General features: G+C 44.3%; 1 protein-coding gene and 1 pseudogene across 1 annotated transcript; one reads left to right on the forward strand and one right to left on the reverse strand.

Moving 5' to 3' along the window:
- Nucleotides 1-4040: 4040 nt before the first annotated feature.
- LOC8033201 (Golgi-associated plant pathogenesis-related protein 1-like) lies at nucleotides 4041-25784 on the reverse strand. Its single transcript, XM_040221264.1, has 5 exons — nucleotides 25724-25784; nucleotides 16265-16293; nucleotides 13418-13507; nucleotides 9261-9390; nucleotides 4041-4267 (listed from the first exon to the last, which is right to left on the reverse strand). Exons 1-5 carry the CDS (start codon nucleotides 25782-25784, stop codon nucleotides 4041-4043), a joined length of 537 nt encoding a protein of 178 aa, XP_040077198.1.
- LOC115309572 lies at nucleotides 7162-7742 on the forward strand (annotated as a pseudogene).
- Nucleotides 25785-27226: the final 1442 nt, after the last annotated feature.

The raw sequence follows: 27226 nt of genomic DNA on the forward strand, positions 1-27226 counted from the left end.
TCTTCAAGAACCTCTGCAGCTTCCCTTTAAGTAGAGAGCATTTCAGCTGTCTGCGTAAAAGGGAAGCGTGTTTTCGTACGTCATTTCGGTATGAATGGTCACACGTGCTAAACGAAATAGTCCGAATAGACATGCACAGGGAAGTAGACAGGACGAAATACACTCTCAAATGAAAGTTTATTGAAAAAAAAAAACACACATTATTAATACCACCTTTCTGGCTATTCACTTAGAAAATAAGACTGTATCGGTCAGGTGCACTGACAGGGCACTAACGCGCTTCCTTTCCCCTTGATTTCTGGTACAGAATGCGTGGTAAAATTCTCAGGCAGTTTTATCGGCGTATCTCCCTATAATTGTTGCTTATGCTCCTGTATGTTATCTCGCTACCATGCGTGACCATGCATGATTTCTTGCTTGCTTGTTGTCTTGTTATCAGCAGCCCGTGGAATGTTTTGGCGGAGTGCCGAAAATGACCCGCAACGATATAGAGCACGGTTGACGGTGTGAAACCGCGAAGTGTCCCACTGACAGGTATCTCTGTAAAAAAAACGATGGAGGCTTTTTCGTGCTAATAGTTTGGCTCTCTGTGTACATTACGATTTCACAGACAAGGCTATTTATTACTTTATGCTACAAATTTCATTTGGAAAAGCCTAGAAGCCATCAGCTGATTCAACTTAAAGGGACCATGAAATGCCCTTTTTACTTTTGTCAGACAACTTTTACATTAAACTATCAACGTTCACTGAATGCCGAACATGCATCCATTTTCGTCTCGGTTTATTAACTTCTACACAAAAGAATTAATAAAATATTGACTTTTCTTTCTTTCCAACTGACCGCAAAACATGTTGCGGCGTAATCTTGACGGTCGTGACGTGTCCTGGCACAGGAACCGGAAGTTCTCTCGGCAGTAGGAGAATGGGAGCCTTAGCGGCGGCGAGTTGGGGGTGCGCTGGTAAGTTTTACTGCGCTGATGGCGCTGATGTCACGGACGTATTTTCTGAGTCGGCGCCTCTCATCGCCGCGAAAGCCATGGACACATCGCGGCTGAGCGAAATTCAATGAGATATGTTGCGCTACAGCGAAAGCATGGGACTAGTCCCATACGCCGGTATGCCTGTTTGGAAGTGCGGCGAGTCTTCCGGCGAAGACTCCAGAAGTCAACCCAACTGTCATTGTTGGTAAAAGGCGGCCCGTGTCAGCCGTTTGCAAAGCGACATAGATGGAAACAAATTTACGTGGCGTTTTTCTCGGCCTCGGAGATGCACGAGCGAGCCAATTAAAAAAAAAAAAGAATATAAGTTTGAACTACGACAGTGTCAGCAAGAGCCACGTAAATACCTGTTCACACTCGGAGCGGACGCGTCCGTTTGAAGGAAGTGCTTTATTCGCGCTGTTGGTAAGCACTTCGGGACCGATCTTTTACGATTGCAACTCGATACTGACGTGACAATCGGCAAAGGAAGGTTCGACCGGCATTTTGCACGTAGCTCCCACGAACTGTTATAGCTCCACAGTGACGTGCGGTCGTGTCAGAATAAAAATGGCATACTAATAACAAAGTGTACATACCGTGTTACGAAGGTAATCTATACGGCGTTTATTTGAGCTCTATATCACACAAAACACGAAGATAGAATCGACAACAGTCTCTTTTCGACGACAGTGTTCGTCAACACTGCCTCGGCAAACAAGGAGATGACAAGGGGAAGAGATTGACCTCATCTCTTAGTCTAAAATTGAGGTCAGCGAACAAACTATAATACGGGAAGGGTTCACAAGGGTCGCGCGGGCACATTTCATTCAGCATGCCAGCCGGTCGTGGGCAGACGGTCTTGGCCAAGTACCGTTGATGCAACGCTGCGCCAAGTCGGTGTGTCTGCTAGGCGTATATTCTGATAGCTCGCTTGGTGGGGGTCCGTGGATTCGTGGCCGTTGTAGCTTTTCTCGGGTGTTTCTGGATCCAGCGTTCTTGTTCGTCGTGGTCTGTTTCAAGTACTTTTTTCTTGCTGCTTGAAGTCGGGACGCGTGAGAAGAACACGTAGAAAAATAAACGTTCGTTGGTCGTCGCAACCAAATAGCTGAGCGACGCTGTCGGCCCTACTGCGCAAGCGCAGTAGCTGCTTCGTTTACCACACGATAGATGGCGCTTGGCTCGCAGCATTATCAAATTTGGCAATTTTCGTCACATCTCTAATTATGCTACGAAATGTGGATCTGAATATTATTTAACAAAACTTTTAGGAGACATTCGCCGGCTATTTATTGTTTATGATCGCGGTGCTGATGAGGAAGGCTTTTACACAATAGGCGACGTGGATTTGGTTGACGTGCTGCGGTTCCGCGGATGCTCCGCAGTGAAAAGGCAGAGAGCTTTCGAAGGGAAGAAGGTGCAAAAGAGTCCAGTTTTTTTTACAAGTTCTATAGCGAAGAATTTTTTTGGCTCCCTATTTTTGTGTTTCTTTTCACACCTTTTACTACGATCGGTGGATGAAAATCGATTTCAGAATCGTTTTATGGTCCCTTTAATGTTGACTCGTAGATTATCCCGCCAAGGCGAACATGCACAGGGAACTGGCTGTCTTTTATTCACAACAATTAATCAAGTTATGTAATAAACAATTTATAATACTATAAACCCAATTATATTTGCCAAAAATGTGGTTCGAAATCGAGCATTTCAAAATTGTTTTTTTGGCAAAACACGAAGATGTGCTGCGGACGAGCTGATTAGTCAATTGTTACACAAGCCTGAAATATATTCAATGGTTATATGTTATAAGTTATAACTTATATCCAACTGTTGTGAATCTCGAAGAGCTCTACATCGAACAATAAGTACTGTTCCTTCAATATGGTGTTGCTGTTTTCAGTAGAACTCCTACTTTTGTTTCTTTTCAATACCGCATGTTGTTTGTAGTGTGAATGTGTGTGCATGCGTGGGCGTGGTTGCGTGCGCGTGCGTGTATGTGCGCGCGTGTGTGTGTATGTCCATGTGTGTGTGGTGTGTGTGTTGTGTGTTTGTCTGTGTAAAGTAGATTACATGTATTTTTTGATAGACGTTGACTGACCCTTTCCCGAACCAACGTATAGACCATTCCATTTAGTGCTCTCTGGGCGGCACCATTTTGTTCAACCGCAGCGCCCTCTCCACACATCCGGGAAGTTCAGCGGGTTCGGTGGGGTAAAATGAGAGAGAGGGCACGCGCCCGACTCCGCTAGCAGACGACAAACCGGGAGGTTGCCGTTCTCCATCTTTGGGCTGTATCGGCGGGCAGTACGGAACATCGAACTCTCGCTCGTGGCTGCCGTTGTGAAGTGGTTTTCGTTCTTAGAATAGTTCTGGCTACTCCAAAATCAGCCTATAGCTCTCTTTTGTTCTATTTCGCTAAATGATCAACTAGCATATCCTTTTTTCGTTACTTAAATAGCAGTTGAGTCAACCGGCAGTACTACCCTCAACTACTGCGTGTATTGCGGCAGGAGAGCACGTTTTATTTATTATTTCAGACTTCCACTCATGGTCGCTAAAGGCCTACACCAGTACGAACTTTGTATAGTAAAAAAGGTACAGCAACCGGATTTACTTTTCGCCAAAGAGACCGGCCAACCTGACACAGTTTTCCCTATTTGTTTTTTATTTGCACACAAATAACAGCGCAATTGGACCCCGTGAGTCGTTTTATCTAGCATAGTATTAAACGACAACTGGCATACCAAAATCGCTTGAAAGTTCCAAAATGACGCGATTTTAAGCAGAGTTTGCACGCCAGCCGGACGCTAGCTACAGCCCACTCGGCGGAGCAGACGACATACGGGGTGAGAGGGGGAGTGCATTTTTTTCTCTTTTACCCTCTCTGCTATGACCCTAATGGAACGGTCCATAGATCTTGACAGTAAAGTTTGGGGGTAAAATTGAAATTTTTATCAAGTACATTTTTAACTGTCTGACTTTTACAAATCTTCATAAAGAAAAAAAAAAGTTTTGTAGGCAAAGGTGAAAAGCCATATTTGAACTACTTTAAGGGCTTTTGTTATGGCTTCAGGACGTTTTCGCTAAATTTGTTACGGAAGTTTCCAGGAGGATCGTAGTTGCACACCACGTAGATGTAACCTGTATACGAACGCGCCCAGCCACAACCCAACCTTCGCGTTGCTTTCCACACCACCTGGGTGAAATGCCCTGTTTTAAGGCGAAACCCCGGGTTGCTGTAATTGTAGTATTTGATCTCCTTATACCAAGCGTCGACCACATTCTTCGCTGAAAAAGAAAAAAAAAAGAAAAGAAATAAGATGTTCGGTGGTTATGGCAGTACGTGAAGTAAGCCCGCTTTTAGAAGTACAATTCAATCTGCGTTGTTATCGCGTGTAACGGTCTGCCGACAACTCATAACTGCAATCTGCATTATCTCTGCCCCCTAGTAGTCTTTTTATTGTGGTGCACTGCTCGCAAAATGTTGACGATTCATTTTTGTCAAGCCGTTCGAAGGAGCGACCAACTTTTCACCACGGTTCAATATCCTTCTACTTGACAATTTTGACTTCTCCGCAATATTCTGGTCCCTGGCAACGTCGGAACCACGGTGGAAGAATAGAAAAAATCTGAACAAGGCCGCCCAAGGCTGCAAAATGTTTCCTCGAACATCACAGATTTCCCGGCAGGGGCACTGTCAGTTTAGGGGCCTCTTCGTAGCCATGGTCGGACGCCTCGCAGCCTTGTAAGCGTATGCTTCAATAGAAACGGTTCCTGAATTGGCTCTCATTGGTTTCCTACCGCCCCATGAGTTGAGCATATACAGTTACTCTAATTACGGCAGCCGTGTCATGCCATCGAACGACGTTTGCCAGAAATGCGAGCTAACTTTCGCTACCCAGGCTTCATGACGAGGTGGCGCCGTTAAGATACCCCTCGATTTTGTTTCCGCCGTAGTAGAAACAAATAATATAAAGGAACCTCGTGAACACGTGTCTCGAATTTGAATTATCCCAAATTGTCTTCGTTCCTACTAGTCAAGCACTTGAGATACGTTCTCATGTTGCGTTAGCAGCACCATTAAGTCTTTTCGTGATCTTTACCGCCGAATAGGGTGATATAAAAAGACGAATACTTAGGATACAAACCACCATGTGTGTTTGACTATGGCTCGAAACAAACGGGGGATTCTCTGTTCCTTGAATTCAGGACTTGAATTATTGCATTAATCAAACCCGATATAAAAATATTAACGCAGCTACAAACGTGCTAAAACCAAATCTAAACGGGCAAAGCCCCAAAATCGCAGCGAGTACGTCAGTACATTATTTCTGAGGTGACTGCTGATGTGAAAAGATATATGCATTATTAGTGGGTATAATGTACTTAACGTAAAATACCAAGGAAGCGCCCGTATACCCGTACAAGCGCCCACTATTAACATTTTCGAAATTCGAAAATTTGGGCAAGCGCACATCAAGCGCCCATATTCTCGGAAGCGCCGGCGTTCACGGCAGCCGCCGCGGCAGGCACCCTGCCGAAGGTTGCCGTGGTGGACCCGGCCCGGTGACCAATTCCCGTAGAATTGGGTCACCAAGGTCACTTCGGGCACTTTGTCTTCACGTTACTGCAGCATTGCGTGGTTCGCACAATCCGGAGGTAGCAACGACAGGACCAATAGGAGTGCAGATAACAGCCAGTTCGTCCCAGAATTTTGTAAAATACATATTGATGAATGCTTCCTGTTTCCCGAGTGCCGTTGGTCAGCCAGTTGGCAAGCAACCAGCACAGGATGCACTCCTACACAGTCTCCAAAAATATCGAAGTCGTCGACTGGCATCGGGTGTCGGGAGGCAATGTCAGCCGCACCTCTCGTCATTTCAAGATCGACAGGAAGCGAATCCGAGAGTGGGACTCTAAATACGAAACCCTGAAGTAAGTTAACTACGGCAAGCAGAAGATTAACAGAAAATTTACAAATAGGGCGCCCGTCTTCAGTGAGGAGGTGGATAACGCACTGTTTGAATACTTTCAAAGGGAGCGAGATGCCGGCCGGGCCGTCAGCAACCGGCTCCTGGCAGACGAAGCACTAAGGATAGCTGAGAGTCTAAATCCTGGCAACTTAAAGCGTCAACACGGTATATCAAGCGATGGAAGCAGCGATTTGCGGTGACTATGCGTACGTCGACCAACGACAGCCAGAAGGCCCCTGCTGACTGCGGCGAAGCTGCCACTGTATTGCGCTCTACAATTGTTACTTTGCGAGCACGGCAAGACTACACGCCATTCAACATCTGCGATATGGACCAGACCATGGTCAGAATGGACAACCCAGCGACCCGCACCAATAATGTTGCTGGTGAAAACAACATCGGAATCGCCAACACCGGCTGCGCCCGTCGAGGCTTCACCGTCGCACTGGCAGCTCGCGCGTCGGGGGCGAAACTTCTGGCATTTGTCGTACTCAAGGAACCCACAAGGAGGATCTCTGCCCGTGCGTTCATGGCGCTCCGCACACCAAGTAAGTTGGGCGCACTTCCTAACAAGTTCTGCTTCGTTTCGTTAACTGTGACGGGGTTCCTTCGTAAGACGAAAGCATGGCAAGAGCAACGAGTTTGTAGAGTTTGACGCCAATGATATTCGAGATTCGCGACCAACGTAACCGCGTTCTGCTTTGCTTTGTTATGACTAAGACGCGGTTAACGCACTTCCCGACAAAAGATGAGACGAAAGTTTGTAAACGCCGAATCGCGACCCCAATCGCAGACGCAGAACTGCGGCACCATAGCAGAACCGTCAGAACTGCAATGACGAAATGACCCTCCAACCTTCAGAAACGCAAAAGCCCGCCTGTGAAGCACAGGCGGGCTGCCAGAGTAACTGAGGGTAGCTGCACTAGCGCTGTGACGTAACGCGTGAGGCGTGGGCCCGACAGACGAATATGCCCTCGGCGCCCTAAGCAGGCAGGTCGTGTTCGATGTGCTCGATTGGATTTGAATTCTCCGGCTTACCGCGACTTAAAACTGTTATCATTGGTTTGATTAGTAACTTCTGGAACACGACCAACCGAAGTAGTAGAAGTAGGCAGTAGTAGCTGCACGGCTGCACATTGTTTAGCCCCGTCAGTTGCGTAACTGTAATCGTAACTGTATTTTTGTTCTGTTTCCGTTTTTGCAGCGAACGTTCGCTGGCCGTCGTCCAAAAAAAGTTGGATGACAACCGACTTATGTCTGGAATGGTTCAGCCGTGTTTGAGGTCCGGACATCGACGACGTTCGCCGCCTGCTAGTGATCGACCAACCGCCGATACACAAGACGAAGGCGGTCATGGACACTGCAGAAGCCTCCGCTACAGACATCGTGCGCATTCTATAGGAGGCTGCACTAGAATTTTACAGCGTGCGGACGTGTATTGGAACAAGTCGTTTATGGACTCGCTTCGTACGTCATGGGCGGAGTTTATGCGGAACGGAGACAAGACACCAAAGGGCAACCTCCGGAAGCCTTCGAGTCAGGACGTCCTCAACTTCGTGTCAAAGGCTTAGGCAGCCGTGCCCGAAGACATGATCGCCCGATCTTTCAAGGGGTGAAGCATCAGTGGCGCGCTGGGCGGTAGCGAGGATGGCTACCTGCACAACGGACTTGCGGGCATCGAAGCACCAGCAGCCTGCTCCAATCCCGAAGGTGTCAGCGAGGAGTGCGTACACCTTGTCTTTTGGAGTGATTCGAAAGAGTCATTTGACGGATTTAGTGATAATGAGTAAATAATGACGTCTACCAATCATCTGTACAGCGGAAACAAAAGAGCCAGGCTGGCTGCTTTCTCTGTTTCCACGGCTCTATGAGCCTCTTCATCGGCCGCCATCTTGATTTTGGCGCATGCACCTAATAAGCGCCCATAGTTGGTTTTACGCGTATTTCGATAAAATGGGAGTGGGCGCTTCTTCGGTATTTTATGGTACACACTTACAATATTGTAGAAATAGTGAATTTCTGTTCATTTAAATATGGTATAGTGTTAAATTTATTAAAACGAAAATTAACTTTGTTTGCCATACATGTGGCTGTACGTCGTTCCTGCAATGGAAGCCAGTTTAGTCGATTGTGTGTTAGAGGATATAGAAGAACATATTCTGTATTCGCGAATCCAGCAACCATGAGGGTCACCACTATTTGGCAAACTTGGAAGTCGAGTACAGGTTGTGCCGTGTCATGGTGCCAGCTCAACGCACAACGCTCGGGTTCCAACAGACAGGTATTGGCCCCAAAACGGCTTGCCTTGATTGTTATCAACTAGGTTCCAAATCTGAGGCGGTGTCTTGGCGTAAGCGAGATACCAGAGGTCTGTCCTTTGTCGGGGAAGCGATGGAATAAGTACCTACTCTTCTACTGCGGTGATGAACGCTGATAAACGCAGAATACCTGGATCACGGGGTTGTGTTCCAAGCGACCGTGGCAACGCGCTGATACGACAGTAATAACAGAGTCACTGGGACAACTGTTTGCCGTACACAACGTGGGGAGCAATGTAACGTGTACCTACTTCCTTAGGTCATTATAAGTCATCGGTGCGTTTTTCCGTTTGCCCAAACGTAAGATTTTCCCCTCGTTATAAAGAATTTCATAAATGACCACCGTGACGCATTCAATATAGGCATTTAACCGTAAAGACGTTGTCAGACTCCTAATCCACCATACAAGACACCATCACAGAACCTTTCTTGGAAACTTTCTTGCACTTTCTATGCGGTACGATGAGCACTCAGGTATGAACTGCGCATGCGCTGCCACAGAAGATTTGCACATTCGCAGTGCGTACCGGAGGGCCCATCGTGCCATATCCGACGTTCAAAAACGGTTCCCTAGAGCTCTCTACTGCCTCAGACGCGTTTCTTCATGTAGGACGTTCTCGTCAAATGGGACATACAAATACTATCTGCAGGCATGTTCAAAGCATAGAGATGTATGAAGCAAACGTGATTCACACATGCTTGAGATGTGCCCGCAGATAATTACGCCATCACGTCTGCATACCGTGTATTTGTAAGGTGTACGATCTGCGTGACTGCGGTTTAAGAGGGCGCCAACGAAACATATCAGCGTTAGGTGTGCTGTGGCGTTTCAAGGGAGAAACACAGTGTATTACCAGAGTTTTTTTTTTTCATAGCACTCTGCAATAACAAGTTTCGTTGTGAGCAACGTGGAAACTATGAAGCTGAAGCTTAGCGTCATACTAAAAAAAAGACAATGCAAGGCGAAGTTTAAATGTAACGGTCACCAACCTTTTGGTTGGTAGCCATGTGGAACTCGTCCAATCATGTAGATATTTTCACCGTACGGATTGCCATCTCGATGTCGCATTTGATCTATCCCTGCAATGTATTCTGCCCACCCTTGCGCCCACAAGTTAATCTGTGAACGAGATAAAAAAAAAGGAGCAAACGATAATGATACATTTTCTGTAAAAGCGTCTCTATAAAGTGTGCTAGCTTTAATAACCGCAGACACGGTTTAAATAGCTATCTCTCTTCGGTATGAGCTAACTTTCAGGCATACTTGATTTATTACTTGAAACTCAGTGAGCTGTTACGGAGAAAACGCAGTGTTTTGAACTTCAGAATTGAAACAACGAACTACTGACATGAGAAAATGAACCTTCTATCTCAAGCTTTCCTTGCCTTCTCCCGTCTCAAATATAAAGAAAAATATACAAGAAAATGTAACGATATACCTTACTTCTGTTCCGAAATAGCGGCTGTAATAGTTTACGTTTTGTTTCAGTGAACAAACAAACATCTCAAAGCGATTTAGGCGTGCTACACAACTCACCATATTATTTTCAAAACTGCACGCTCGAGCCCGAATACATGCCATGATGACAGCCGAGCTATTTTCTGACTTCGAACTTTGCACAAATAAAACAATACCTACAAAGGAGTGTTTGCTATTTTAAGACATGAAGCTTGCTAAAAGGTTGTTGGGGCTAGCTGGGTAATAAACATTTCAGGGGTAAAACAGCGCAATGCTACAGCGCTCTGTATTTTACTGCCTCGTCTTTACGTCGTCCATGTCCTGTCACGCTATTTTACCCTCAAATGAGCTTTAAAACGTAATGCGCGTTGAAAAAAAAACAAAAAAAACCCCACATAGTGCCATTCTTAAACATATTGACCTTTGATCTGAAAGCAGCAATAGCAGAAATTGTTGTGACAGTTCTTTTAATTTGTGGCATATGAAGTTTAACTTAAAGAGCCACTATCAACCACAATACTCATGAGTATAATGTTGCAAGCTACTGAAAATTATCCCAAGGTATATCGCCCTATATATTTGAGAGCTAAGTGCTCAAATATTTGCTTCGGCAGGCCAGGTCTACTGCTCAAATATTCGCTTCTCAAATATTCGCTTCGGGAGGCCAAGTGTACTGCTCAAAATTTGAGAGCCAAGTGCCTTCCAAAGCGAAATTACGGAAACATTCCTGGACAAACCTAACGCGAGGCGAAGACCAGATTTCTTCCAACCAAATGGCTCGCAAATTCTTACCTGCGTACACTTCTCAGTACTGAATCCATGGTCGCAATCACGACGGATGCAAGATTCTCAGAGTCGCGGAGAAACGTTTACGGAAACCGGCACATTTACTAAGCATTAAAACGCTCATACAAACATATCAAGCCAGTTCGAAAAAAATAGTTGACGTGAGACGCTAGGCTAACGCCAGTCCCGCTACGAAAACCAGCACTCGCACAGCGGTTCCAAAAGCGTGTACAATGTGGCACAAAAGAAAATTACACTTTTTTGTACCGCAACAACAAACTACGCATCGCCGAACGCTCATTCTCCGCTCAAAGGTAGCGCTAGAGGTCACAACCAGATGCCAAAGTTTCAGCCCGATCCAATACCTTATTCAAAAGTTATAAGTGATTTTCTGAAAAGTTCAATGGGAGAATGGCTGCCGACGGAGGTTTCAAAGGGTCTACTACGGTTGATCGAATGCCATTTCGTCGAAGCACGTTTTAGAAAACGGGCACGTTTTATCGAAGCACGGTTTAGAGAAAGCAGAGCCTCAGTTTAGAGAAATGCCGTTTATCGAAAAGGGACCTTAATTAACAGAAGGCTCTTCTACTTCGCCGGTGTATCACTGGTGCAGGTCCTAAGCCCCCTGCTGCGCTCCCGACGCTTCGCGGCGGCAGTTTGCAGCGGCTTATTACAAAAATGTCAATTCACCTGACTTATCCCTACACGCCGCTTCGCGGCGGACGAATTCGCTAAAACAGGCTCATCGCCATTCTCTCTAAACTTTGTCTCTCTATGAGGAATTCGATGAACTGATGTCGGTAAAACGGCGTTCGCTAAAATGAGCTTCTCTAAACCGCATGCCTCCGGTTTTCGAATACATGGGGCTGTATGGCACCAGAAACCGAAAACGGGCAAAAATGAGCTCCATTTTTTTATTGATATTTTCAGAAAATCACCTATAACTTTTCAATAAGGTATCGAATCGGGCTGAAACTTTGGCATATGTTTGTTACATCTAGCACAACATTTGGGCGGAGAATGAGCGTTCGGCAATGCCTAATTTATTTTTGCGGTAAAAAGAAAAAAAAAAAGGTTATACATTTTTTTTTTGGTGACACCCTGTACTTGCAACAGTAGTTTGCTGCATACTACGTTGCTTGAGGATATCTTCCGCTAAGCACCTTGGTGAACGCGAAATGACTCACACTCATATAAACTCGCCTGCTCAACGGGCTACGCTGCAGTGTGTGAAACACTGATCTCTTTCGTAGCAGCCTGGATCGCGGATCGGGAGCCCGTTGGTGGCACCACCGGAGGCCATCGCTTGCCACCAGGGCCGGCTTGCTCGAAGCAGAGTCTCAGTTGAGACTGCTCAAAGAAAGCGCTGCAAAGGCGAGCGCTCGAGCTTAAACCGAGTCTCAGACGCTCGCGCGCCCGAGCCTTGGCAGCGCTTTCTTTGAGAAGTCTCAACTGAGACACTTCTTCTAGCAAGCCGGCCCAGGTAATACTCGGAAGTCTATGGGAGAAACACAAATGCAGGAATATTGAAGCTTCCACGCGGTGCTCGAAGGCGAGTCTCTAAGGATGTGGCTGCGATCATTCTATTGAATGTTTGGAGATTAAGACGGTATTTGACAAACGTGTGAACACCGATAAAAAAAAAAAAAAGTCAGATGTGGCGGAGCATTACCGACTGTGCCGGCGTCGCTTGCTTCAATGGCTAAATAAATGACATGTTCAAAAAACTAACAGTACGCTCCGAGTTTTAGTTCGTCACAGAAGCCCTCATTGCAGTTCCAAGCGAAATTTTGCACCAGAAGTGCTCTGTACAAGCGCTCGAAACGATGCCCCAGTATAAGCCTTCTAACTTATCGCCTGCTTACCTCTTATGACTTCGAGATCACGAACGATTCAACGTCGACCCCCGCAACCATTGTCTCATTGACCGCATAACAACTTAAGCCTGTCACAACCCTGATCCCTAGACCGCAAGACATTTTTTTAAATATTTGTATTATAACGATTTTGATATTTGCACCCAGAATATTTACTGTCATTGCCGGAAAGCACGATAAAAGTTTCATCGTCGAGAGCAACCTACTAAAGTAAGAAATTGCAGTTTTCCCAGTTTCCTCCATAGAGTCCCATGCATTAGCCAGTATCAAGCGATGACCGCCAGTTGTGCCGTTCGACCCCAGCAGAAGAAGCCTCGATCTGCGATCCAGACTACTACTATAGAGACCAGTGGTGTCAAACACTCCTCGCAAACGCCGGCAGCTGTGTTTGTTATCGTTTGAAACCAAAACGGAAAGGGCGATTTCTTGATATTTCTGAAAACAATAATGACTGTATAGTTTGCTCCTTAACCATAAAATAAGCCGAATAAAAGAATACCACGGCATGGAGAAACGATTTAACAACTGCAGAAGCATAGAAATCTAAGCAAGCTAAGAGTGCACCGTAAAAATAAAGAAGACGGACCGGTGGAAGATACAGACAAACAAGGCGTTAACCTTGCACCTTGTCTGTCTACTGATCCGTCATCTTTTTCTGCGCTGTTTTTCTTTGTTTTAATTTACAACAAAGATTTTACACGTCAATCATCTCTTTAACCAATCAGATCCAAAAAAATGTTCTTAGCCAGCTCAGGGTGAGCCTAGAGCAGGGCTACCCCCCCCCCCCCCTAAATTGCGTCTAAAGGCGTAAATATTGTTAAGATATATTTGGTTTTGGAAACATTTACAAAAAATTGTTTGCCATCTAGTTGCTTAATTATTATTTTTTTATTTCAGTGTCGTATAAGATTTTTTTTAAATGGTTCGATGACTCGCATCATTAATACACGAAAAATTAATTTCTTTAGTCAAACTTAATTTTGTCGGTGACTTAAAGATATTTAAGATATGTTAGTGAAATATACCTTTGTATTTTGAAACAAGCGTGGACTTCTGTGAAGCTTCCTGTAGTAGTTGTGCCTGTCCACACATTTCTTCCGAAAAACTGCCATGTCCTTGAAATTATGCGAAAAGGCTTAGTTCGAAGAATCGGCAAATTATATTTTGTTGTTGCGAAAAGCACTTGCTCATCACAATTTCTCAACATGGTTTTCTGAACAGTAAAGTCAAAAGAAAGAACGTTTTCCACTTATAGTAAAACTATTAGTTATCATTTTGAAAACCATTGGTTGAGAGCGCTGGACATTTGTTTGGATTTTAGGAAGGCATTTGATCGCTAAAGACATTGCTTATTTTTGTATATGTTGTATTGATATGGGGGGCATTCAAAAAGTTTCGCTGCCTCTCATAGAGCCGTACATGAACTTCTGTCGTTGATTGGTCTATGTTAGCTGAAACTTCATCCTTCATAAAAGAGCTTTAGGTGCTCCGCAGGGCAGCATTCTTGGTATTTTTTTGTTTATTTGATATATTAAGAATATCGCACACTGACCAACATGCTATGCTTGTTATTTATGCTGGAAATATCACTGTTTTATTTTCACATATTCAAAAACAAGTCTCGTTGTAAGAGCCAATGGAGTTCGTTTGAAAATAAAAGCGTGATCGGAAAACAATGCTTTTGGTATGAAGGCACAAAAAACAACAACGAAGGTTTCATTATTTAGTTGAATAAATGTTCATGTGTGATTATCATTTACCGTTATGGATAGGTAATTTAAGACCGGTGTTCACATGTCACGCAGCGCTTAGATAGCGAAAAGTTAGCGCTGCCTCAGCGCTTATGTGATCGCCTAATTTGTGCTGATTTAGCGCTAATATAAAGATAAGTCAGCGCTGTGCCTATAGCACTGTGGTGGTGCTGTGCTGTATATGTCTACAGGCGTTTAAGAATAATTATGTAAAAAATTAACATAGAGTGCGATATTCTCGTGCAGCATGTCTTGGTACGAACATTTTCAGTACCTGCCACGTCAGCTTTGTAGTGTTCGGTGTAATGAATAAACATATATAAATTTGCCGCTTAACGTTAAACTCGTACTATACATGCAACTATTTAGTCCAATCTATGTTCCGGGAGCCACTGGCGTGACTAACGTAAACGAGGTAAGGTTGATAAAAAAACAAACAAACAACGCCCATACTTAAAGTAATGTTAATATCTTTGCCCTCTGCTGTAAAGATATGGTGCCTCTTAATGTATCGATTTCTTGCATTACGTTCACTTCATAACTAGAGAATACCACATAATTCTTAATTTTGCTAGAGCTAAAGAAAATTACACATTATGTTCAACAGAAAAAGCATCGTGACATGGGTATTAGGCATTAACTTCGGCAAGCAAAAATGAGACATTCGCTAAACACCGTTTTGAATAACACCTTTTCGCTTGGTATTGGCAGAAATTCAGCCACTGGCAAATACACACCCATAACAATCGTTTAAACATTTCTCGTGTCCTTCTTGAAATCATTATGAGCTTGTAAATTTAAGGCATTGCAACCAAAATGTGGCGCTTATTTATTAGGTTGTGATTTAGGTTGAACATTTTTGTTGACTTCTACACACTTTTTTTTTTCAATTTTCCTCTACTTGGTTTGTAAGTTGTATACTTCTTGTTTTTTTTTGTTGTAGCTGACCTTGCGTGATATATTATTCCTGTTTTGTTTTTTCCTCTACTGCTAGCAATTTTGTATAACGTTATTTTGTATTAAATTTACCGCGTTTTTTGAAAGGTGCAAAGTTGATACAGTAGTAATGCAATTCCTCTTAATAGTATTGAGGAAAGATTTTGCATGGAAACGTATACTCCATTACTATAGAAATATTTCCTTTTTCCATTTGACTCCAAGCCTAGTAAATCATATATCCATAATGATATTCCTATTTGTTATTTTCGGAACCGGGGTAAAAGAGGCAATGATATACAGGCTGTTTTTTTTTTTTATTCTTTCAGATTTGTTTAAAAACGCCGTGAAAGCTACACTTAAGCGGTTTGTGGAGGTGAGTTATACGGCCAGAGGAACATGGTATAGGGAGAGAGTCGCAACTATCAGTTAGCTAATTGAGTAAAATTTGTTAATATTTTTAATTAGTGCAAATAGAGATATATTTCAATTAGAAACTTGCTGAGCATCGTCGAAAACCACTAAATCCACTTTTTTAGAGGGACATAACGCCGGGGCAGCATTTTACGGAGTTCTATAAAAACGCTAAATTGGGACGCGTTTCTCGATTTCGGTTACTAATCGGAGCGCAACTTTGCGCCCGCGGTCCTGCTCCCCGGTGGTCGCGGTGCGAAGCTACCTCTTCGCCTCACTCGTAGAATGGAGGGAAGTAGGGCGGACGTCTGTTGCCCGTCTCAGCTACTGGGATGCAGGACCGCGGGCGCGTAGATGCGCTCCGATATGAAACCGAAGTCTAGAAACTCGTGTAAATGAAGCTTTTTTACAGAACGGCGTTAAATGCTGCCCCGGCGCTATATCCTTCTAAAAATAGTTGATTTAGTAATTTCCGATGATGCTCAGCAAGTGTCTAATTGGAACTGATGTCTATTTGCACTAATTACAAAGTGAATTAACAAATTTTACTTAATTAGCCAACTTATAGTTGCGACTATCTCCCTATACTACGTACCCCTTGCCGTTTAACGCACATGTACAAACCGCATAAGTGTAGCTTTCATGGCTTTTTTTAAACACATATGAAAGAATAAGAAAAAAAAAACACCTTGTATATATTGATATAAGGAAAAAGGACTTTGGGCAATGTTCGCGAAAGAGTCTTTCGGTTTGCCTCAGTGTTCAGCTTACCGTTTCCCACGAAGTCGGGTGGTATTGACCTGGAGAAGTTGATGCACAAAATCAATTGGTATACTTGATAGATTAAATGCTTATGAAAGATATCCGGTTGTATCAAGAACGAGAATAAATAGTAGCCTCTAACTGAGCAGCAGTTAACACGTTTACGAATACTGTTACAGCCAAGACATTGCGATCACCCCTACAGTGTGAGACTGAGCGTTCTACACACTAAACATCGTAACACCCTTGTGGGTGTAAACGGCTTGTCCTATAACTAACACCCATTTGGGTGTAGCAAAACGCCCTAAACAAAGGGCGTTATTCGTAACGCCCCTAAAATAGGGCGTTTTTCCCTAACACCCTTAAAGGGCGGCGTTATTCTGAACACCTTTCAATTAGGGTGTGATTCCTCTGTACACCTTTTTATTAGGGCGTTATGTCTGCGCAGTACGCCCTCTAAATTGTGTGTATCACCGCCAGAAAGGGAAATAAAAAAGGCACGATTATCAACACCCATAAAGTAATGCGTAATAACCCAAAAGAGTGCACAAGAAAATGACTGCAAATGCCTGGTTCACTTTTTATTTTTTAATCAAGGTTCTAACAGGTTCTACAAAATTCTCTATAGACGATTACAAGCAGGGCATCTGGCCGCAGCCATGTCTCTGCTTATGCGGGCAAGTGCGTGCAATTACAAGCGTGCCAAAGGGCACAGCTACGTTCACGCGCACGTCATCAAACTTGGCGAAGGCAAGACTGAAAGAAATAGTTCTCTTTTACCCTCGCAATTCCACCACGACCGAGACGCTTCTAAACCAGTGGCGGTCCGTGCGTGTAAGGTCATGAATATTTCAACCAGATATTGCTTCATAACCCCTTCAAATTCTACAACCGAAGGCCCTAGATGAATCTTCAACTGTACTTTTCTTGTGACGTTTATGCTTTCTTGCACTGGTGACGTGGACAAAACTGACAAGCTTGCAAAGACGGTACGACCAGGAGTTACTTGAGACGCAAGCGGCAGTTCATGTTTGTAAAACGTAAAATGGTCTATTGAAACGGAAGCAGGGAGGCTATGTTCGACAAATGTTTCGTTACTCCTAAAAATAAACGGAAGTGGCGGAAGTGACGATATCGCGTTTGATTGGTTAGAGGTTCAATGACGAAAGTTACTTATTTTCGCCATTTGACCTTCCAACCAATCAAACGCGATCGTGGCTTCCGTCACTTCAGTTTCTTTTTAGGAGAAATGAAACATTTGTCGAACATAGCCCCCTTGGAATACTATCAGAAGCATGCTTGAAGAGTACTTACAAATAAAACAGCGATCTCATGTAATCCGTGATAGATGCATAGTCCGATTCGGGCAGCACAGAACTATCCACAAACACAATGTCGAGGATGAAGCGGTCGCTCACATTCAGCGGAAGTTTCGCGGTCGCCGATGAGCACCTCTCTGTCGTGATAGATGCGTAATCCGATTCGGGCAGCACAAAACAACGCAAACACAATGCCGAGGTTGAAGGCGGTCGATCACATTCAACGGAAGTCTCGCGCCGCAGATGAGAAGCTCTTTGTCGAAATGCGTCCACCAAATACAGCACAATAATTCCATGGAATCCGACGAAATAAACGACCATTTCCGAAAAGTTGTCATGAATGTATTCCGGCCGTTCACGACGAAAAATCACGGCCGCGAGCTGAACCACACGAAAAACAGGAATACACTGACGGGCGCCCCCCCGTTTTGTAAACCGGGCCTACGTGGCCCCTACAACTCACCATAACTTGGCATACGGCAAAGACTACGGCCCCAGTAGCCCATCAGCGCGTCAGAGCGAATCACGTGCAAATTTCCGTCCAAGCGTCCTTGTCCTACGGAGAGCGGTCACGTGTTTCGCTCCACCCCTCTGATTTGCTAGAAGCGGCCTTCGCACTCGCTCACAGCAACACGAAGACACAAAAGAAGGTTTGGAGGCTTATCAGAAGACGAGGTCAAAGGGGGTTGGACAAAGCCGCTAATCTCCCTCTGCTGCTTTGTATTGCCACCTGCCCTGCCCAGGGAAGGTCGCGAAATCGGACTCGCCAGGGCTTGCCTTGCGTAGTAAAACCTTGAGCGTCTCAAACTGCCACTCCTGTAGACGCGCATGATCTGGTACGGACCGCGAGATCACAAGATAAATACGAAAAACATTTTTAACGCCGCCGAAGACGCGGTTTCACGTGTTCCAAAGAAAAAACAAAAAAAAAAAAAGCGTCGGAAAGCTAGATATTTCGGTGTCATTGCGCAGAGATATGAGTCGCGTCCCTGGGGGTGTCATTAATCCGGCACTTTTGATTGTCTTGCGACATTGTTTCTTCAGAGCTACACTCCAAAATAAAGTATCAGTGAAGGTGCTATAAGTAGTGCGAAACCCAGTCAGGTAAGTTTGTAATATCGGAAATGAGGGCGCCACAGTTTGTTCAAGTCTTCAGCTGAAAAAGTCTTTCTCAGGTTAAAAGTAAGCAGATTCTATTTCACTTAATCTTGCTTTGTATTGTTTTTTAACGTCGGATTTTAGACACTCAAGAAATAGAAATACCTCGCCGGCATAGCCGATTCACGCAGGACACTCTTGACAGTCGACCAAAAACGGCGCCACGTACGGTATCTCAGGATAGCGTCGGCGCGACCCATCCCATTTTTCAGATATTGGCTAGACCAAAATAATATCGGCACAATCTTTCCGATTTAATTCCATAACAGCGCAATAGTGTGTGCTGCCTAGACTGTATATTTACACGTCTTCATTCTTTTTTTTCTTTTTTTTTGCGAGCGGAGATGAGTTTTTTTATAATCAAGGTTGAACCGATAAAACTGATGCACGCGCGAAACGTAATTTTAGGCTCGTGTCGAACGAAGAACTCAATAGGAGTTGCAAAAACTATTCTCTAGCACTTCCTAATCATACGCGACTCCGTGTGGCGATTAATTACACCCGATGTTTGTACCGCCGTACATCAGCAACAGTTTCACCAAACCAATAAATATGAACGGCTATGAAATCTTGGGTGTATTTGACAGCATCATCATTACGCCCCTTTCACACCGTGTGGATGAAGGGCGTAAAATTCGCCCATACACCCTTTTTACACGATTTTAGACACCATCGCTGCAATTGGGGCGTAAAGAGGGCGTATAAAGGGTGTAAAACCTCAGCACACCCTTTTTACACCAACCGATATTCAGAAATCGTGTAAAAAGCGTGTAAAAAGGGTGTTTTTCCTAACCTACACCCTTCCTACACCCTTTTTACACGATTATGGGTGTTACAATGTTTAGTGTGTATGCTGACGTGCCATCCGGATTATCTTCATTTGCTGATGTAGGTGGCAGCTAACTGCTGCAGAGGCTACGATGAGATCGTTTTGTCGACTACATGGGCATCTATTGAGAAAGGCTGCTGACTTAAACGACTTTCACAAATGAAAGATCGTGATGGCCCGATGGCTCGGAAGAAATATCTTGGAAACTGCAAAACTCGTCTGGAGTTTTGCGAGCTGCCGTCGTTTGTACGTAGCAAAATGGCAAGAACGACGGTGAATGCTAGTAGACGCCGATGCGTTGCACTTCCACGCTTCATGTCAGAATGTGTACGTCGGAAGCTTTTCCATTTGTTGAGGCAAAATAGGCAGCTAGCAGTGACTCGAGTGACAGCTGGATTTAATGCAGGTCAAGGTACACGGGGTTCTAAGTGCAGAGTTAACAGGACCCTCCTTTGTATGAGACATGCAACAGTTTTGGCGTGAACGAAGGCAAATACACGTGAAATGTGATTTGTGTTTGTCCTTTGTCCCCCTTGTTTCTCCTTTCCAGGGATTGTTATTGTTATTCTTTACGGTTGAGTAATTACAACCCATTTCAGGAGAACGTCTTAAAAAGCCAACGCAACGGACCCCGTGAGCTGATACGTTCAATTGTGCAAAGCACGTGGTGTGCACTCGTTCACACTGCGGCCTTCGCCTGCTGAAGGAGAGCATTGCGAAAGCCATAGAAATACACGCAAAGCTCCTGGCCACCCTGTCTAGAATAGGAAATATACGAAATTGAACAACGTATTCACGTATACTTTCAAACGAATCCAGGGACCTCTTGCTGTATTAATCTAGGTTTAAAGATTAAACTCCGGCGACCACACACGCCAAGGAAATTCGCGTTCCCCAAAAGATTAAAAAGAAACCACTTGTCAATTCAGGTTTTTGGTCTCAATGAAATATTTAAGATTTTTAAATAAAGGAATACCTATGTCCAGCACTGACCGAACTTTCTAAATTATAGTCATGGTACCCTTTCCGGTGCATTCGATAAGGCATATAAGGTGACCATATTTTATAGAAATGTTTATTTCAATGCTCATATTTTACTAAATATATTTTATAAGTTGATAACAAGCCATAAATTAAGAAATATAAAGCCACGTTGAAAGGGGTGTGAGTACGCGTAATTCCCCCCGAAAAAAAATCCAATATGACAAAAAGATTACAGGAGGATACTGAGACTGCTTACGTGTACGAATGCGAAAGCATTCCTACAAGCAGCGCGCCACGTCTTCTTATCTCGCATGACGCTCCGGCGCTGGCATCACGCCCCCCACCCTCCCCCTCCCCCATGCGAACGCGCTGCAAACCCCGTCGGCACCACGCCTTCCGTGATGATGCATCTGCGTTGCTGTTCTTTCCTTTGTGTTTTATTTCTTAAACGGCTCCGCCGGCTTGCATGACGAAGCACCTGCGTTGCTGTGCTTTTGGTCGATGGGAATTTAACTGCCGTTTCGCTGCTACAGACGGTTACTGACAACGCCGGCTTTGCTCCATGGACAGTTAATGCTTTCGCAGTAAAAGGATTCTAAATGGGAAAATTTAAGCTAGCCTTGGCGGTTTCATAATCCCGGGGAAGATAGAATGTATAGTACGTGTATTATGCGTGCGCTATAATTTGCTATGCTTGGTTGCGGGGATCCTTGGGTGGTTTGGAATGCGCTGCACACGCAACACATTCCTGCGATCTCCGGGATTATCAGAATGATCAAGACAAGTTTATATTTCTTGAAAAGTAGAGTCACGAGCATGTTTAATGATAACGTTTTCATGGCTTCTGCTTCTTTGGTGAATCCGTGTAGGGCCTTAAAATTCTCAGTGCTGTTAGATTTCTAGGAGCTCCTTTTGGCAACTGAAGTTAATCGCGCACTTCAGAAAAAGATCAACGTGGTGCGCAAGATCGTCTGCTTCTTTTGAAGGTGTTCTGGTGGCGTTAGAACGCCGAGCTCTGGTTGGCTCTGATCTAAGGACAGTGGGTAGACTTAAAAGCAAGCTGCCTTGAGGTCTACCCACTGTCATAGCCAATATACCATTTGCTATATTACCCAAGCATCAAGGAGAATGCAGGAATTGGTGTTCCACGCGCCACACGTGCGCGCCTTTCCCATATAAACGATTCGAAGTAAATAACCAAAATAAAACGTTGACGAACGCGCGTGCAAGATGCCATTTGTTTTATTTGTTTTAGGTATTTGCTTTAGAAAAGTTACTACTGCTGACGCCAGCACGTACGTGCGGTGCCTGAAACACCAATCCCTGCATTCTCCTTGTCCTGGGTGATATAGCAATAGGTCTATAAAACTCGGCGTTCTGACGTCACCACTACAACTACAAAAGAAGCAGACGAACTTGGGCTCCGCGTTGATTTTTGAATTCGTTCTGACATCACAGCTGGCGTACACACTAAATGACTTGTCCTATAACTAACACCCATTTGGGTGTAGGAAACACCCCTAAAATAGAGTGTTTTTCCCTAACACCCTTAAAGGACGGCGTTATTCCGAACACCCTTAAGTTAAGGTGTGATTCCACTCTACACCTTTTTATTAGGGTGTTATGATTGCGCAGTACGCCCTCTAAATTGGGTTTATCACCGCCAGAAAGTGAAATAAAAAAAGGCGCGATTAGCAACCGCCATAAAGTAGGGCGTAATAACCCCAAAAAGTGCACGAAAAAATTACTGCAAATGCATGGTTCACTTTTTATTATTTGATCAAGGTTCTAACAGGTTCTACAAAATTCTCTATAGACGATTGCAAGCAGGTCATCTGGCCGCAGCCATGTCTCTGCTTATGCGAGCAAGTGTGTGCAATTACAAGCGTACCAAAGGGCAAAGCTACGTTCACGCACACGTCATCAAAGTTGGCGAAGGCAAAGACTGAAAGAAATAGTTCTCTTTTATACTCGCAATTTCACCACGACCAAGACGCTTCTTAACCAGTGGTTAAAGGCGGTCGATCACAATCAACGGAAGTCTCGTGGCCGCCGATGAGCAGCTCTTTGTCGAAACGCGTTCAACAAACACAGCACAATAATTCCATGGACTCCGACGAAATAGACGACCATTTTCGAAAAGTTGGTATGGATGTATTCCGGCCGTTCACGACGAAAAATCACGGCCGCGACTGAAATGCACGAAAAACAGGAATACACTGACGGGCGCCCCTCTTTTTGTAAACCGGGCCTACGTGGCCCCTACAACTCACCATAACTTGGCATGCGGCAAAGACTACGGCCCCAGTAGCCCGTCAGCACGTCAGAGCGAGTCACGTGACAAATTTTCGTTCAAGCGTCCTTGCCCTACGGAGAGCAGTCACGTGTTTCGCGCCACCCCTCTGATTTGCTAGAAGCGGCCTTCGCACTCGCTCACAGCAACACGAAGACACAAAAGAAGGTTTGGAGGCTTATCAGGAGACGAGGTCAAAGGGGGTTGGACAAAGCAGCTAATCCCCCTCTGCTGCTTTGTATTGCCACCTGCCCTGCCCAGGGAAGGTCGCGAAATCGGGCTCGCCTCGCCAGGACTTGCTTTGCGTAGTACAACATTGAGCGTCTCAAACTGCCACTCATGTAGACGCGCATGCTCTGGTGCGGACTGCGAGATCACAAAATAAATACGAAAAACAATTTTGAACGCCGTCGAAGACGCGGTTCACGTGTACCAAAAAAAAAAAACCGGAAAAAAAGAAAGAAAAAAAAAAAAAAAACGTCGGGAAGCTAGATATTTCGGTGTCATAACGCAGAGATAAGAGTCGCGTCCCTGGGGGTGTCATTAATCCGGCACTTTCGACTGTCTTGCGACATTGTTTCTTCAGAGCTACACTCCAAAATAAAGTCTAAGTGAAGGTGCAATAAGTAGTGCGAAACCCAGTCAGGTGAGTTTGTAATATCCGAAATGAGGGCGCCACAGTTTGTTCAAGTCTTCAGCTTAAAAGGTATTTCTCAGGTTAAAAGTAAGCAGATTTTATTTCGCTTAGTCTCGCTTTGTTTTGTTTTTTAACGTCGGATTTTGAGCAGACAAGAAATAGAGATACCTCGCGGGCATAGCCGATTCACGCAGGACACTCTCGACAGTCAACCCAAAACGGCGCCACGTACGGTATGTCAGGATATATCGTCGGCGCAACCCATCCCATTTTTCACAAATATTGGCTGGACCAAAATAATATCGGCACAATCTTTCCGATTAATTCCATAACAGCGCAATACTGTGTTTTTTGCGAGCGGAGATGATTTTTTTTTTAAATCAAGGTTGAACCGATAAAACTGATGCACGCGCGAAACGTAATTTTAGGCTCGTGTCGGACGAAGAGTTCAATAGGAGTTGCAAAAACTATTCTCTAGCAGTTCCTAATCATACGCGACTCCGTGTGGCGATTAATTATACTCGTTGTTTGTACCGCCGTACATCAACAACAGTTTCACCAAAGCAATAAATATGAACGGCTATGAAATCATGGGTGTATTTGGCAGCATCACCATTACGCCCCTTTCACACCGTGTGGATGAAGGACGTAAAATTCGCCCATACGCCCTTTTTACACGATTTCAGACGCCATCGCTGCATGTGGGGCGTAAAGAGGGCGTGCAAAGGGTGTAAAATGGCAGCACACCCTTTTTACGCCCACCGATATTCAGAAATCGTGTAAAAAGCGTGTAAAAAGGGTGTTTTTCCTAACCTACACCCTTCTTACACCCTTTTTGCACGATTATGGTTGTTACAATGTTTAGTGTGTATGACGTCAGTTCTGACATCTGCGATAGGATTTATCTACAATTATGTTGGGTTAAGCATCACTCGCAGCCGATGATCGCCTGTGGGCTAAGAATGATTTACTAAGTATGAATCGCCACCAATGGTGTCCTGCAGACTTAGTACGCTGGGCTAAGTATAATTTGCCGCCGACGGATTCTATAACTCTCCGCAGACGATTTTCTCCAGACAAAGTATAGGCCTGTGTCTCTCGGCCAGGGGGCGCGAGCATGCCCGTAAGGCGCGACCGTATAAGACATGCATCGAGCGCAACGTGCCACTGTTGTGTTCGATCATGCACGAATCACAGTCATTCGCAGGCGTGCGTCAGCATCTCTTCACGCACGGTAACAGAGTGCGTGAAAGAACTAGAAAAGGTTTAAACATAGAAAAAAAAAGATGCAGCTCGCGCTGTCCTCTAAAGACAATAAGAATCCTTTCATATAGCTTTTTTGTTGTACTTTTTTTCCCCAAAAAAACCTTTACCTACCATTAACAGTCTGTCAGCTTAGCGTCCGGTCGTAACGTCAAAAAGTTCTTCCCAAACTTGAGAGCTAATTCGCCTCCGACGATCGCCCGTGTATGAAGTACCCACGACTAACTATGAATTACCGCAAACGGTCGCCTGCGGTCCAAGTATGCTGCAGACTAAGGATGACTCTGCGCCGGCGGTTGCCTGTGGTCGAAGTATTCTGGACTAAGTAGGACTCGCCGCCGACGTTCCCCTACGCACTAAGTATGCTAGACTGAGTATAACTCGCCTCCGATGGTCGCCTGCACAATAAATATGCTGAACCAAGTATGCTGAACTAGCCGAGGACTGTCGCGTGCTACTGCAGGTGATCATCGGCAGCAAGCGATACTTAGTCCGGTTGCTCGCGCTTCCGTTGGTCTCCTGCTTGTGGAGCCGAGCAAAGATGTCGGACTGCGCATCGCTTAGTTCGGGGTTCGATTCCCGCTGAGCTGCTTGATGAGCCTCACTGATATTTCTGTTGTTTGAATGCAAACCTAATTTCTTAGGTTTGAATGCTGATCTGTGCATCCATTACGTTGCCTTGGCCTGCTTGTAACGCTTTTTCGTCAGAGTCGAGCGTTACACTATTCTTACAAAATCCAGCCTATGAAGACATTTTGTGTTAAAATCTGTTTAATTGTTTTTTTGCCATATTCGACTGAAGACTTTAGTCACATTTGACAATAGTCATGTAGAAACAATCTTAGTCAGTGATATACGCTAGAGTGACTAAACAGGTCACATGAATAATGCAACAAATGGTAGACATAAAAGCACTAATCATAAACCAATAATATAAATCACTGGAGCATAAGTTGCCATAAGAAAGGTGTGAAGCAATACTTACCGACTACGATGTCTAGTACGAGATACACACTTAGTATGAATTCTAGCGAAAATAAATTCATGGTTTCCTTCCTTGCTGTATGCAGTTCAATCGCTTGATTTCTTTTGTAGAGATTAAAGTAATGTGATATGTATATACGTTTCCTGTTTCCGCCTTTTAACATTTCATGGAGAGACGGATTCTCCAGTGAACTATGTCTGACTTTTTTGTAGTGATTATTTTTTGTAAATGTCCATTTTGTATATTGCTTAGTATCCCACTGGCACATGTCTATATTAAATTAACTCGGGTATATCTAAAAAATAGCGAGACGGTTGTAAACCAGAAATAAATATCAAGTCCTAACTTTTGAAAATACGCTGCAGATGTGAAAGTAGCATTTTGCTTTACACGTCCATTTATTTCTTTCGTAGAACGAAGGGATGTTGAAAGTCGTTCATCTTTGTGAAGCGACCAGCTGCTCCATGTTTCCTAACCAGAGCAGTAGTGGGGTCATACTGCGCGTGCCCTGCGGTACGGAGCCACCAAAGTTGTGGTTGCCAGACATATACCAACCAGATCCCAAGAAAGACTATGCTACGCAAGCAACAACTCTGAAACACATTTTTTTTCAGCCATATATGGGGTCCGCAGAAATTGCTATTGCCTCTCAAATAAGCGAAAATTGTTAATTTTGAAGGATGAAAGAACTTAACAAATTTTGCAGAGTGAAGCTACTCGAAATCTTTACTATTTCTTCTGTATTACGTAACTTTAGCAAGCGCTCATCACTACACCTTAATTATGAGATCTATGGAGGTCTTTAGATTCTATATTATTTTGTACCGAACAAAAACGATTGACAAATGTAGAAATGAAAATAAGCGTGTGATTTGGCGAACTGGGGCATACAAACTTAAAAAGAAAAGTCCTGCGTCGGCAACGGAAAGTCGACGGTCCCGAAGCAACCCGTTATCGCTGCCTTTTTTATACGCCCTAAGATCATGGATGTTTCGAACCTGAACTCACGATGATCGCCGAGTATGACTTTACAGAAGAGTACACAATTATAACTGTATAAACGGGGTCGAGTGGAACTCGAAACCGGTTCCTCCGCGTGGCTGCTCCATGGGCTGCCAACTCATCCACGCAAGAGGCATTACGTTGCATATATATCTTTACGATTCAAGTAATCAAATTTGGTACTGGCGGGCTGGGTTCAATCAGATCATCAAATATAAGCATTCAAGTGAAGTAGCGTCCTTTTTGGTGCACAAAGCACAGATTAGGGTTACCAAAGGAAAGAATTCAACTTGAGCTGATGCTCTGAAGTACTCGTTTTTCTCACATAAAGTTGAAAAATGCAATAGGCCACTCGCAATAATGTTTCAATGATTTCAAATTATTTTATTCGTAAAACGGAAGTGATAATGCTTTTTTTTGGGGTCATGATTTGTCTTTCTTATAGTTGAGTTTTTTAAAGCTTGTAAATGTATGCGTACACACTGGTGTATAGGTGTATAT

This window comes from Ixodes scapularis, unplaced genomic scaffold (assembly GCF_016920785.2).
Source record: "Ixodes scapularis isolate PalLabHiFi unplaced genomic scaffold, ASM1692078v2 PGA_scaffold6__148_contigs__length_123643588, whole genome shotgun sequence".
In the NCBI taxonomy this organism is placed as follows: domain Eukaryota; kingdom Metazoa; phylum Arthropoda; class Arachnida; order Ixodida; family Ixodidae; genus Ixodes; species Ixodes scapularis.

Bases quoted from the DNA above. Each gene is read 5' to 3' on its own strand.
- LOC8033201 (XM_040221264.1), bottom strand. From the start codon at position 25,784: ATGAATTTATTTTCGCTAGAATTCATACTAAGTGTGTATCTCGTACTA. The intron at 13,508-16,264 runs GTAAGCTGAACA...CATAATTTCAAG, and splicing joins ACCCGACTTCGTGGGAAACG to GACATGGCAGTTTTTCGGAA. The intron at 4,268-9,260 runs GTTGGTGACCGT...TTTCTTTTTCAG, and splicing joins ACATGGCTACCAACCAAAAG to CGAAGAATGTGGTCGACGCT.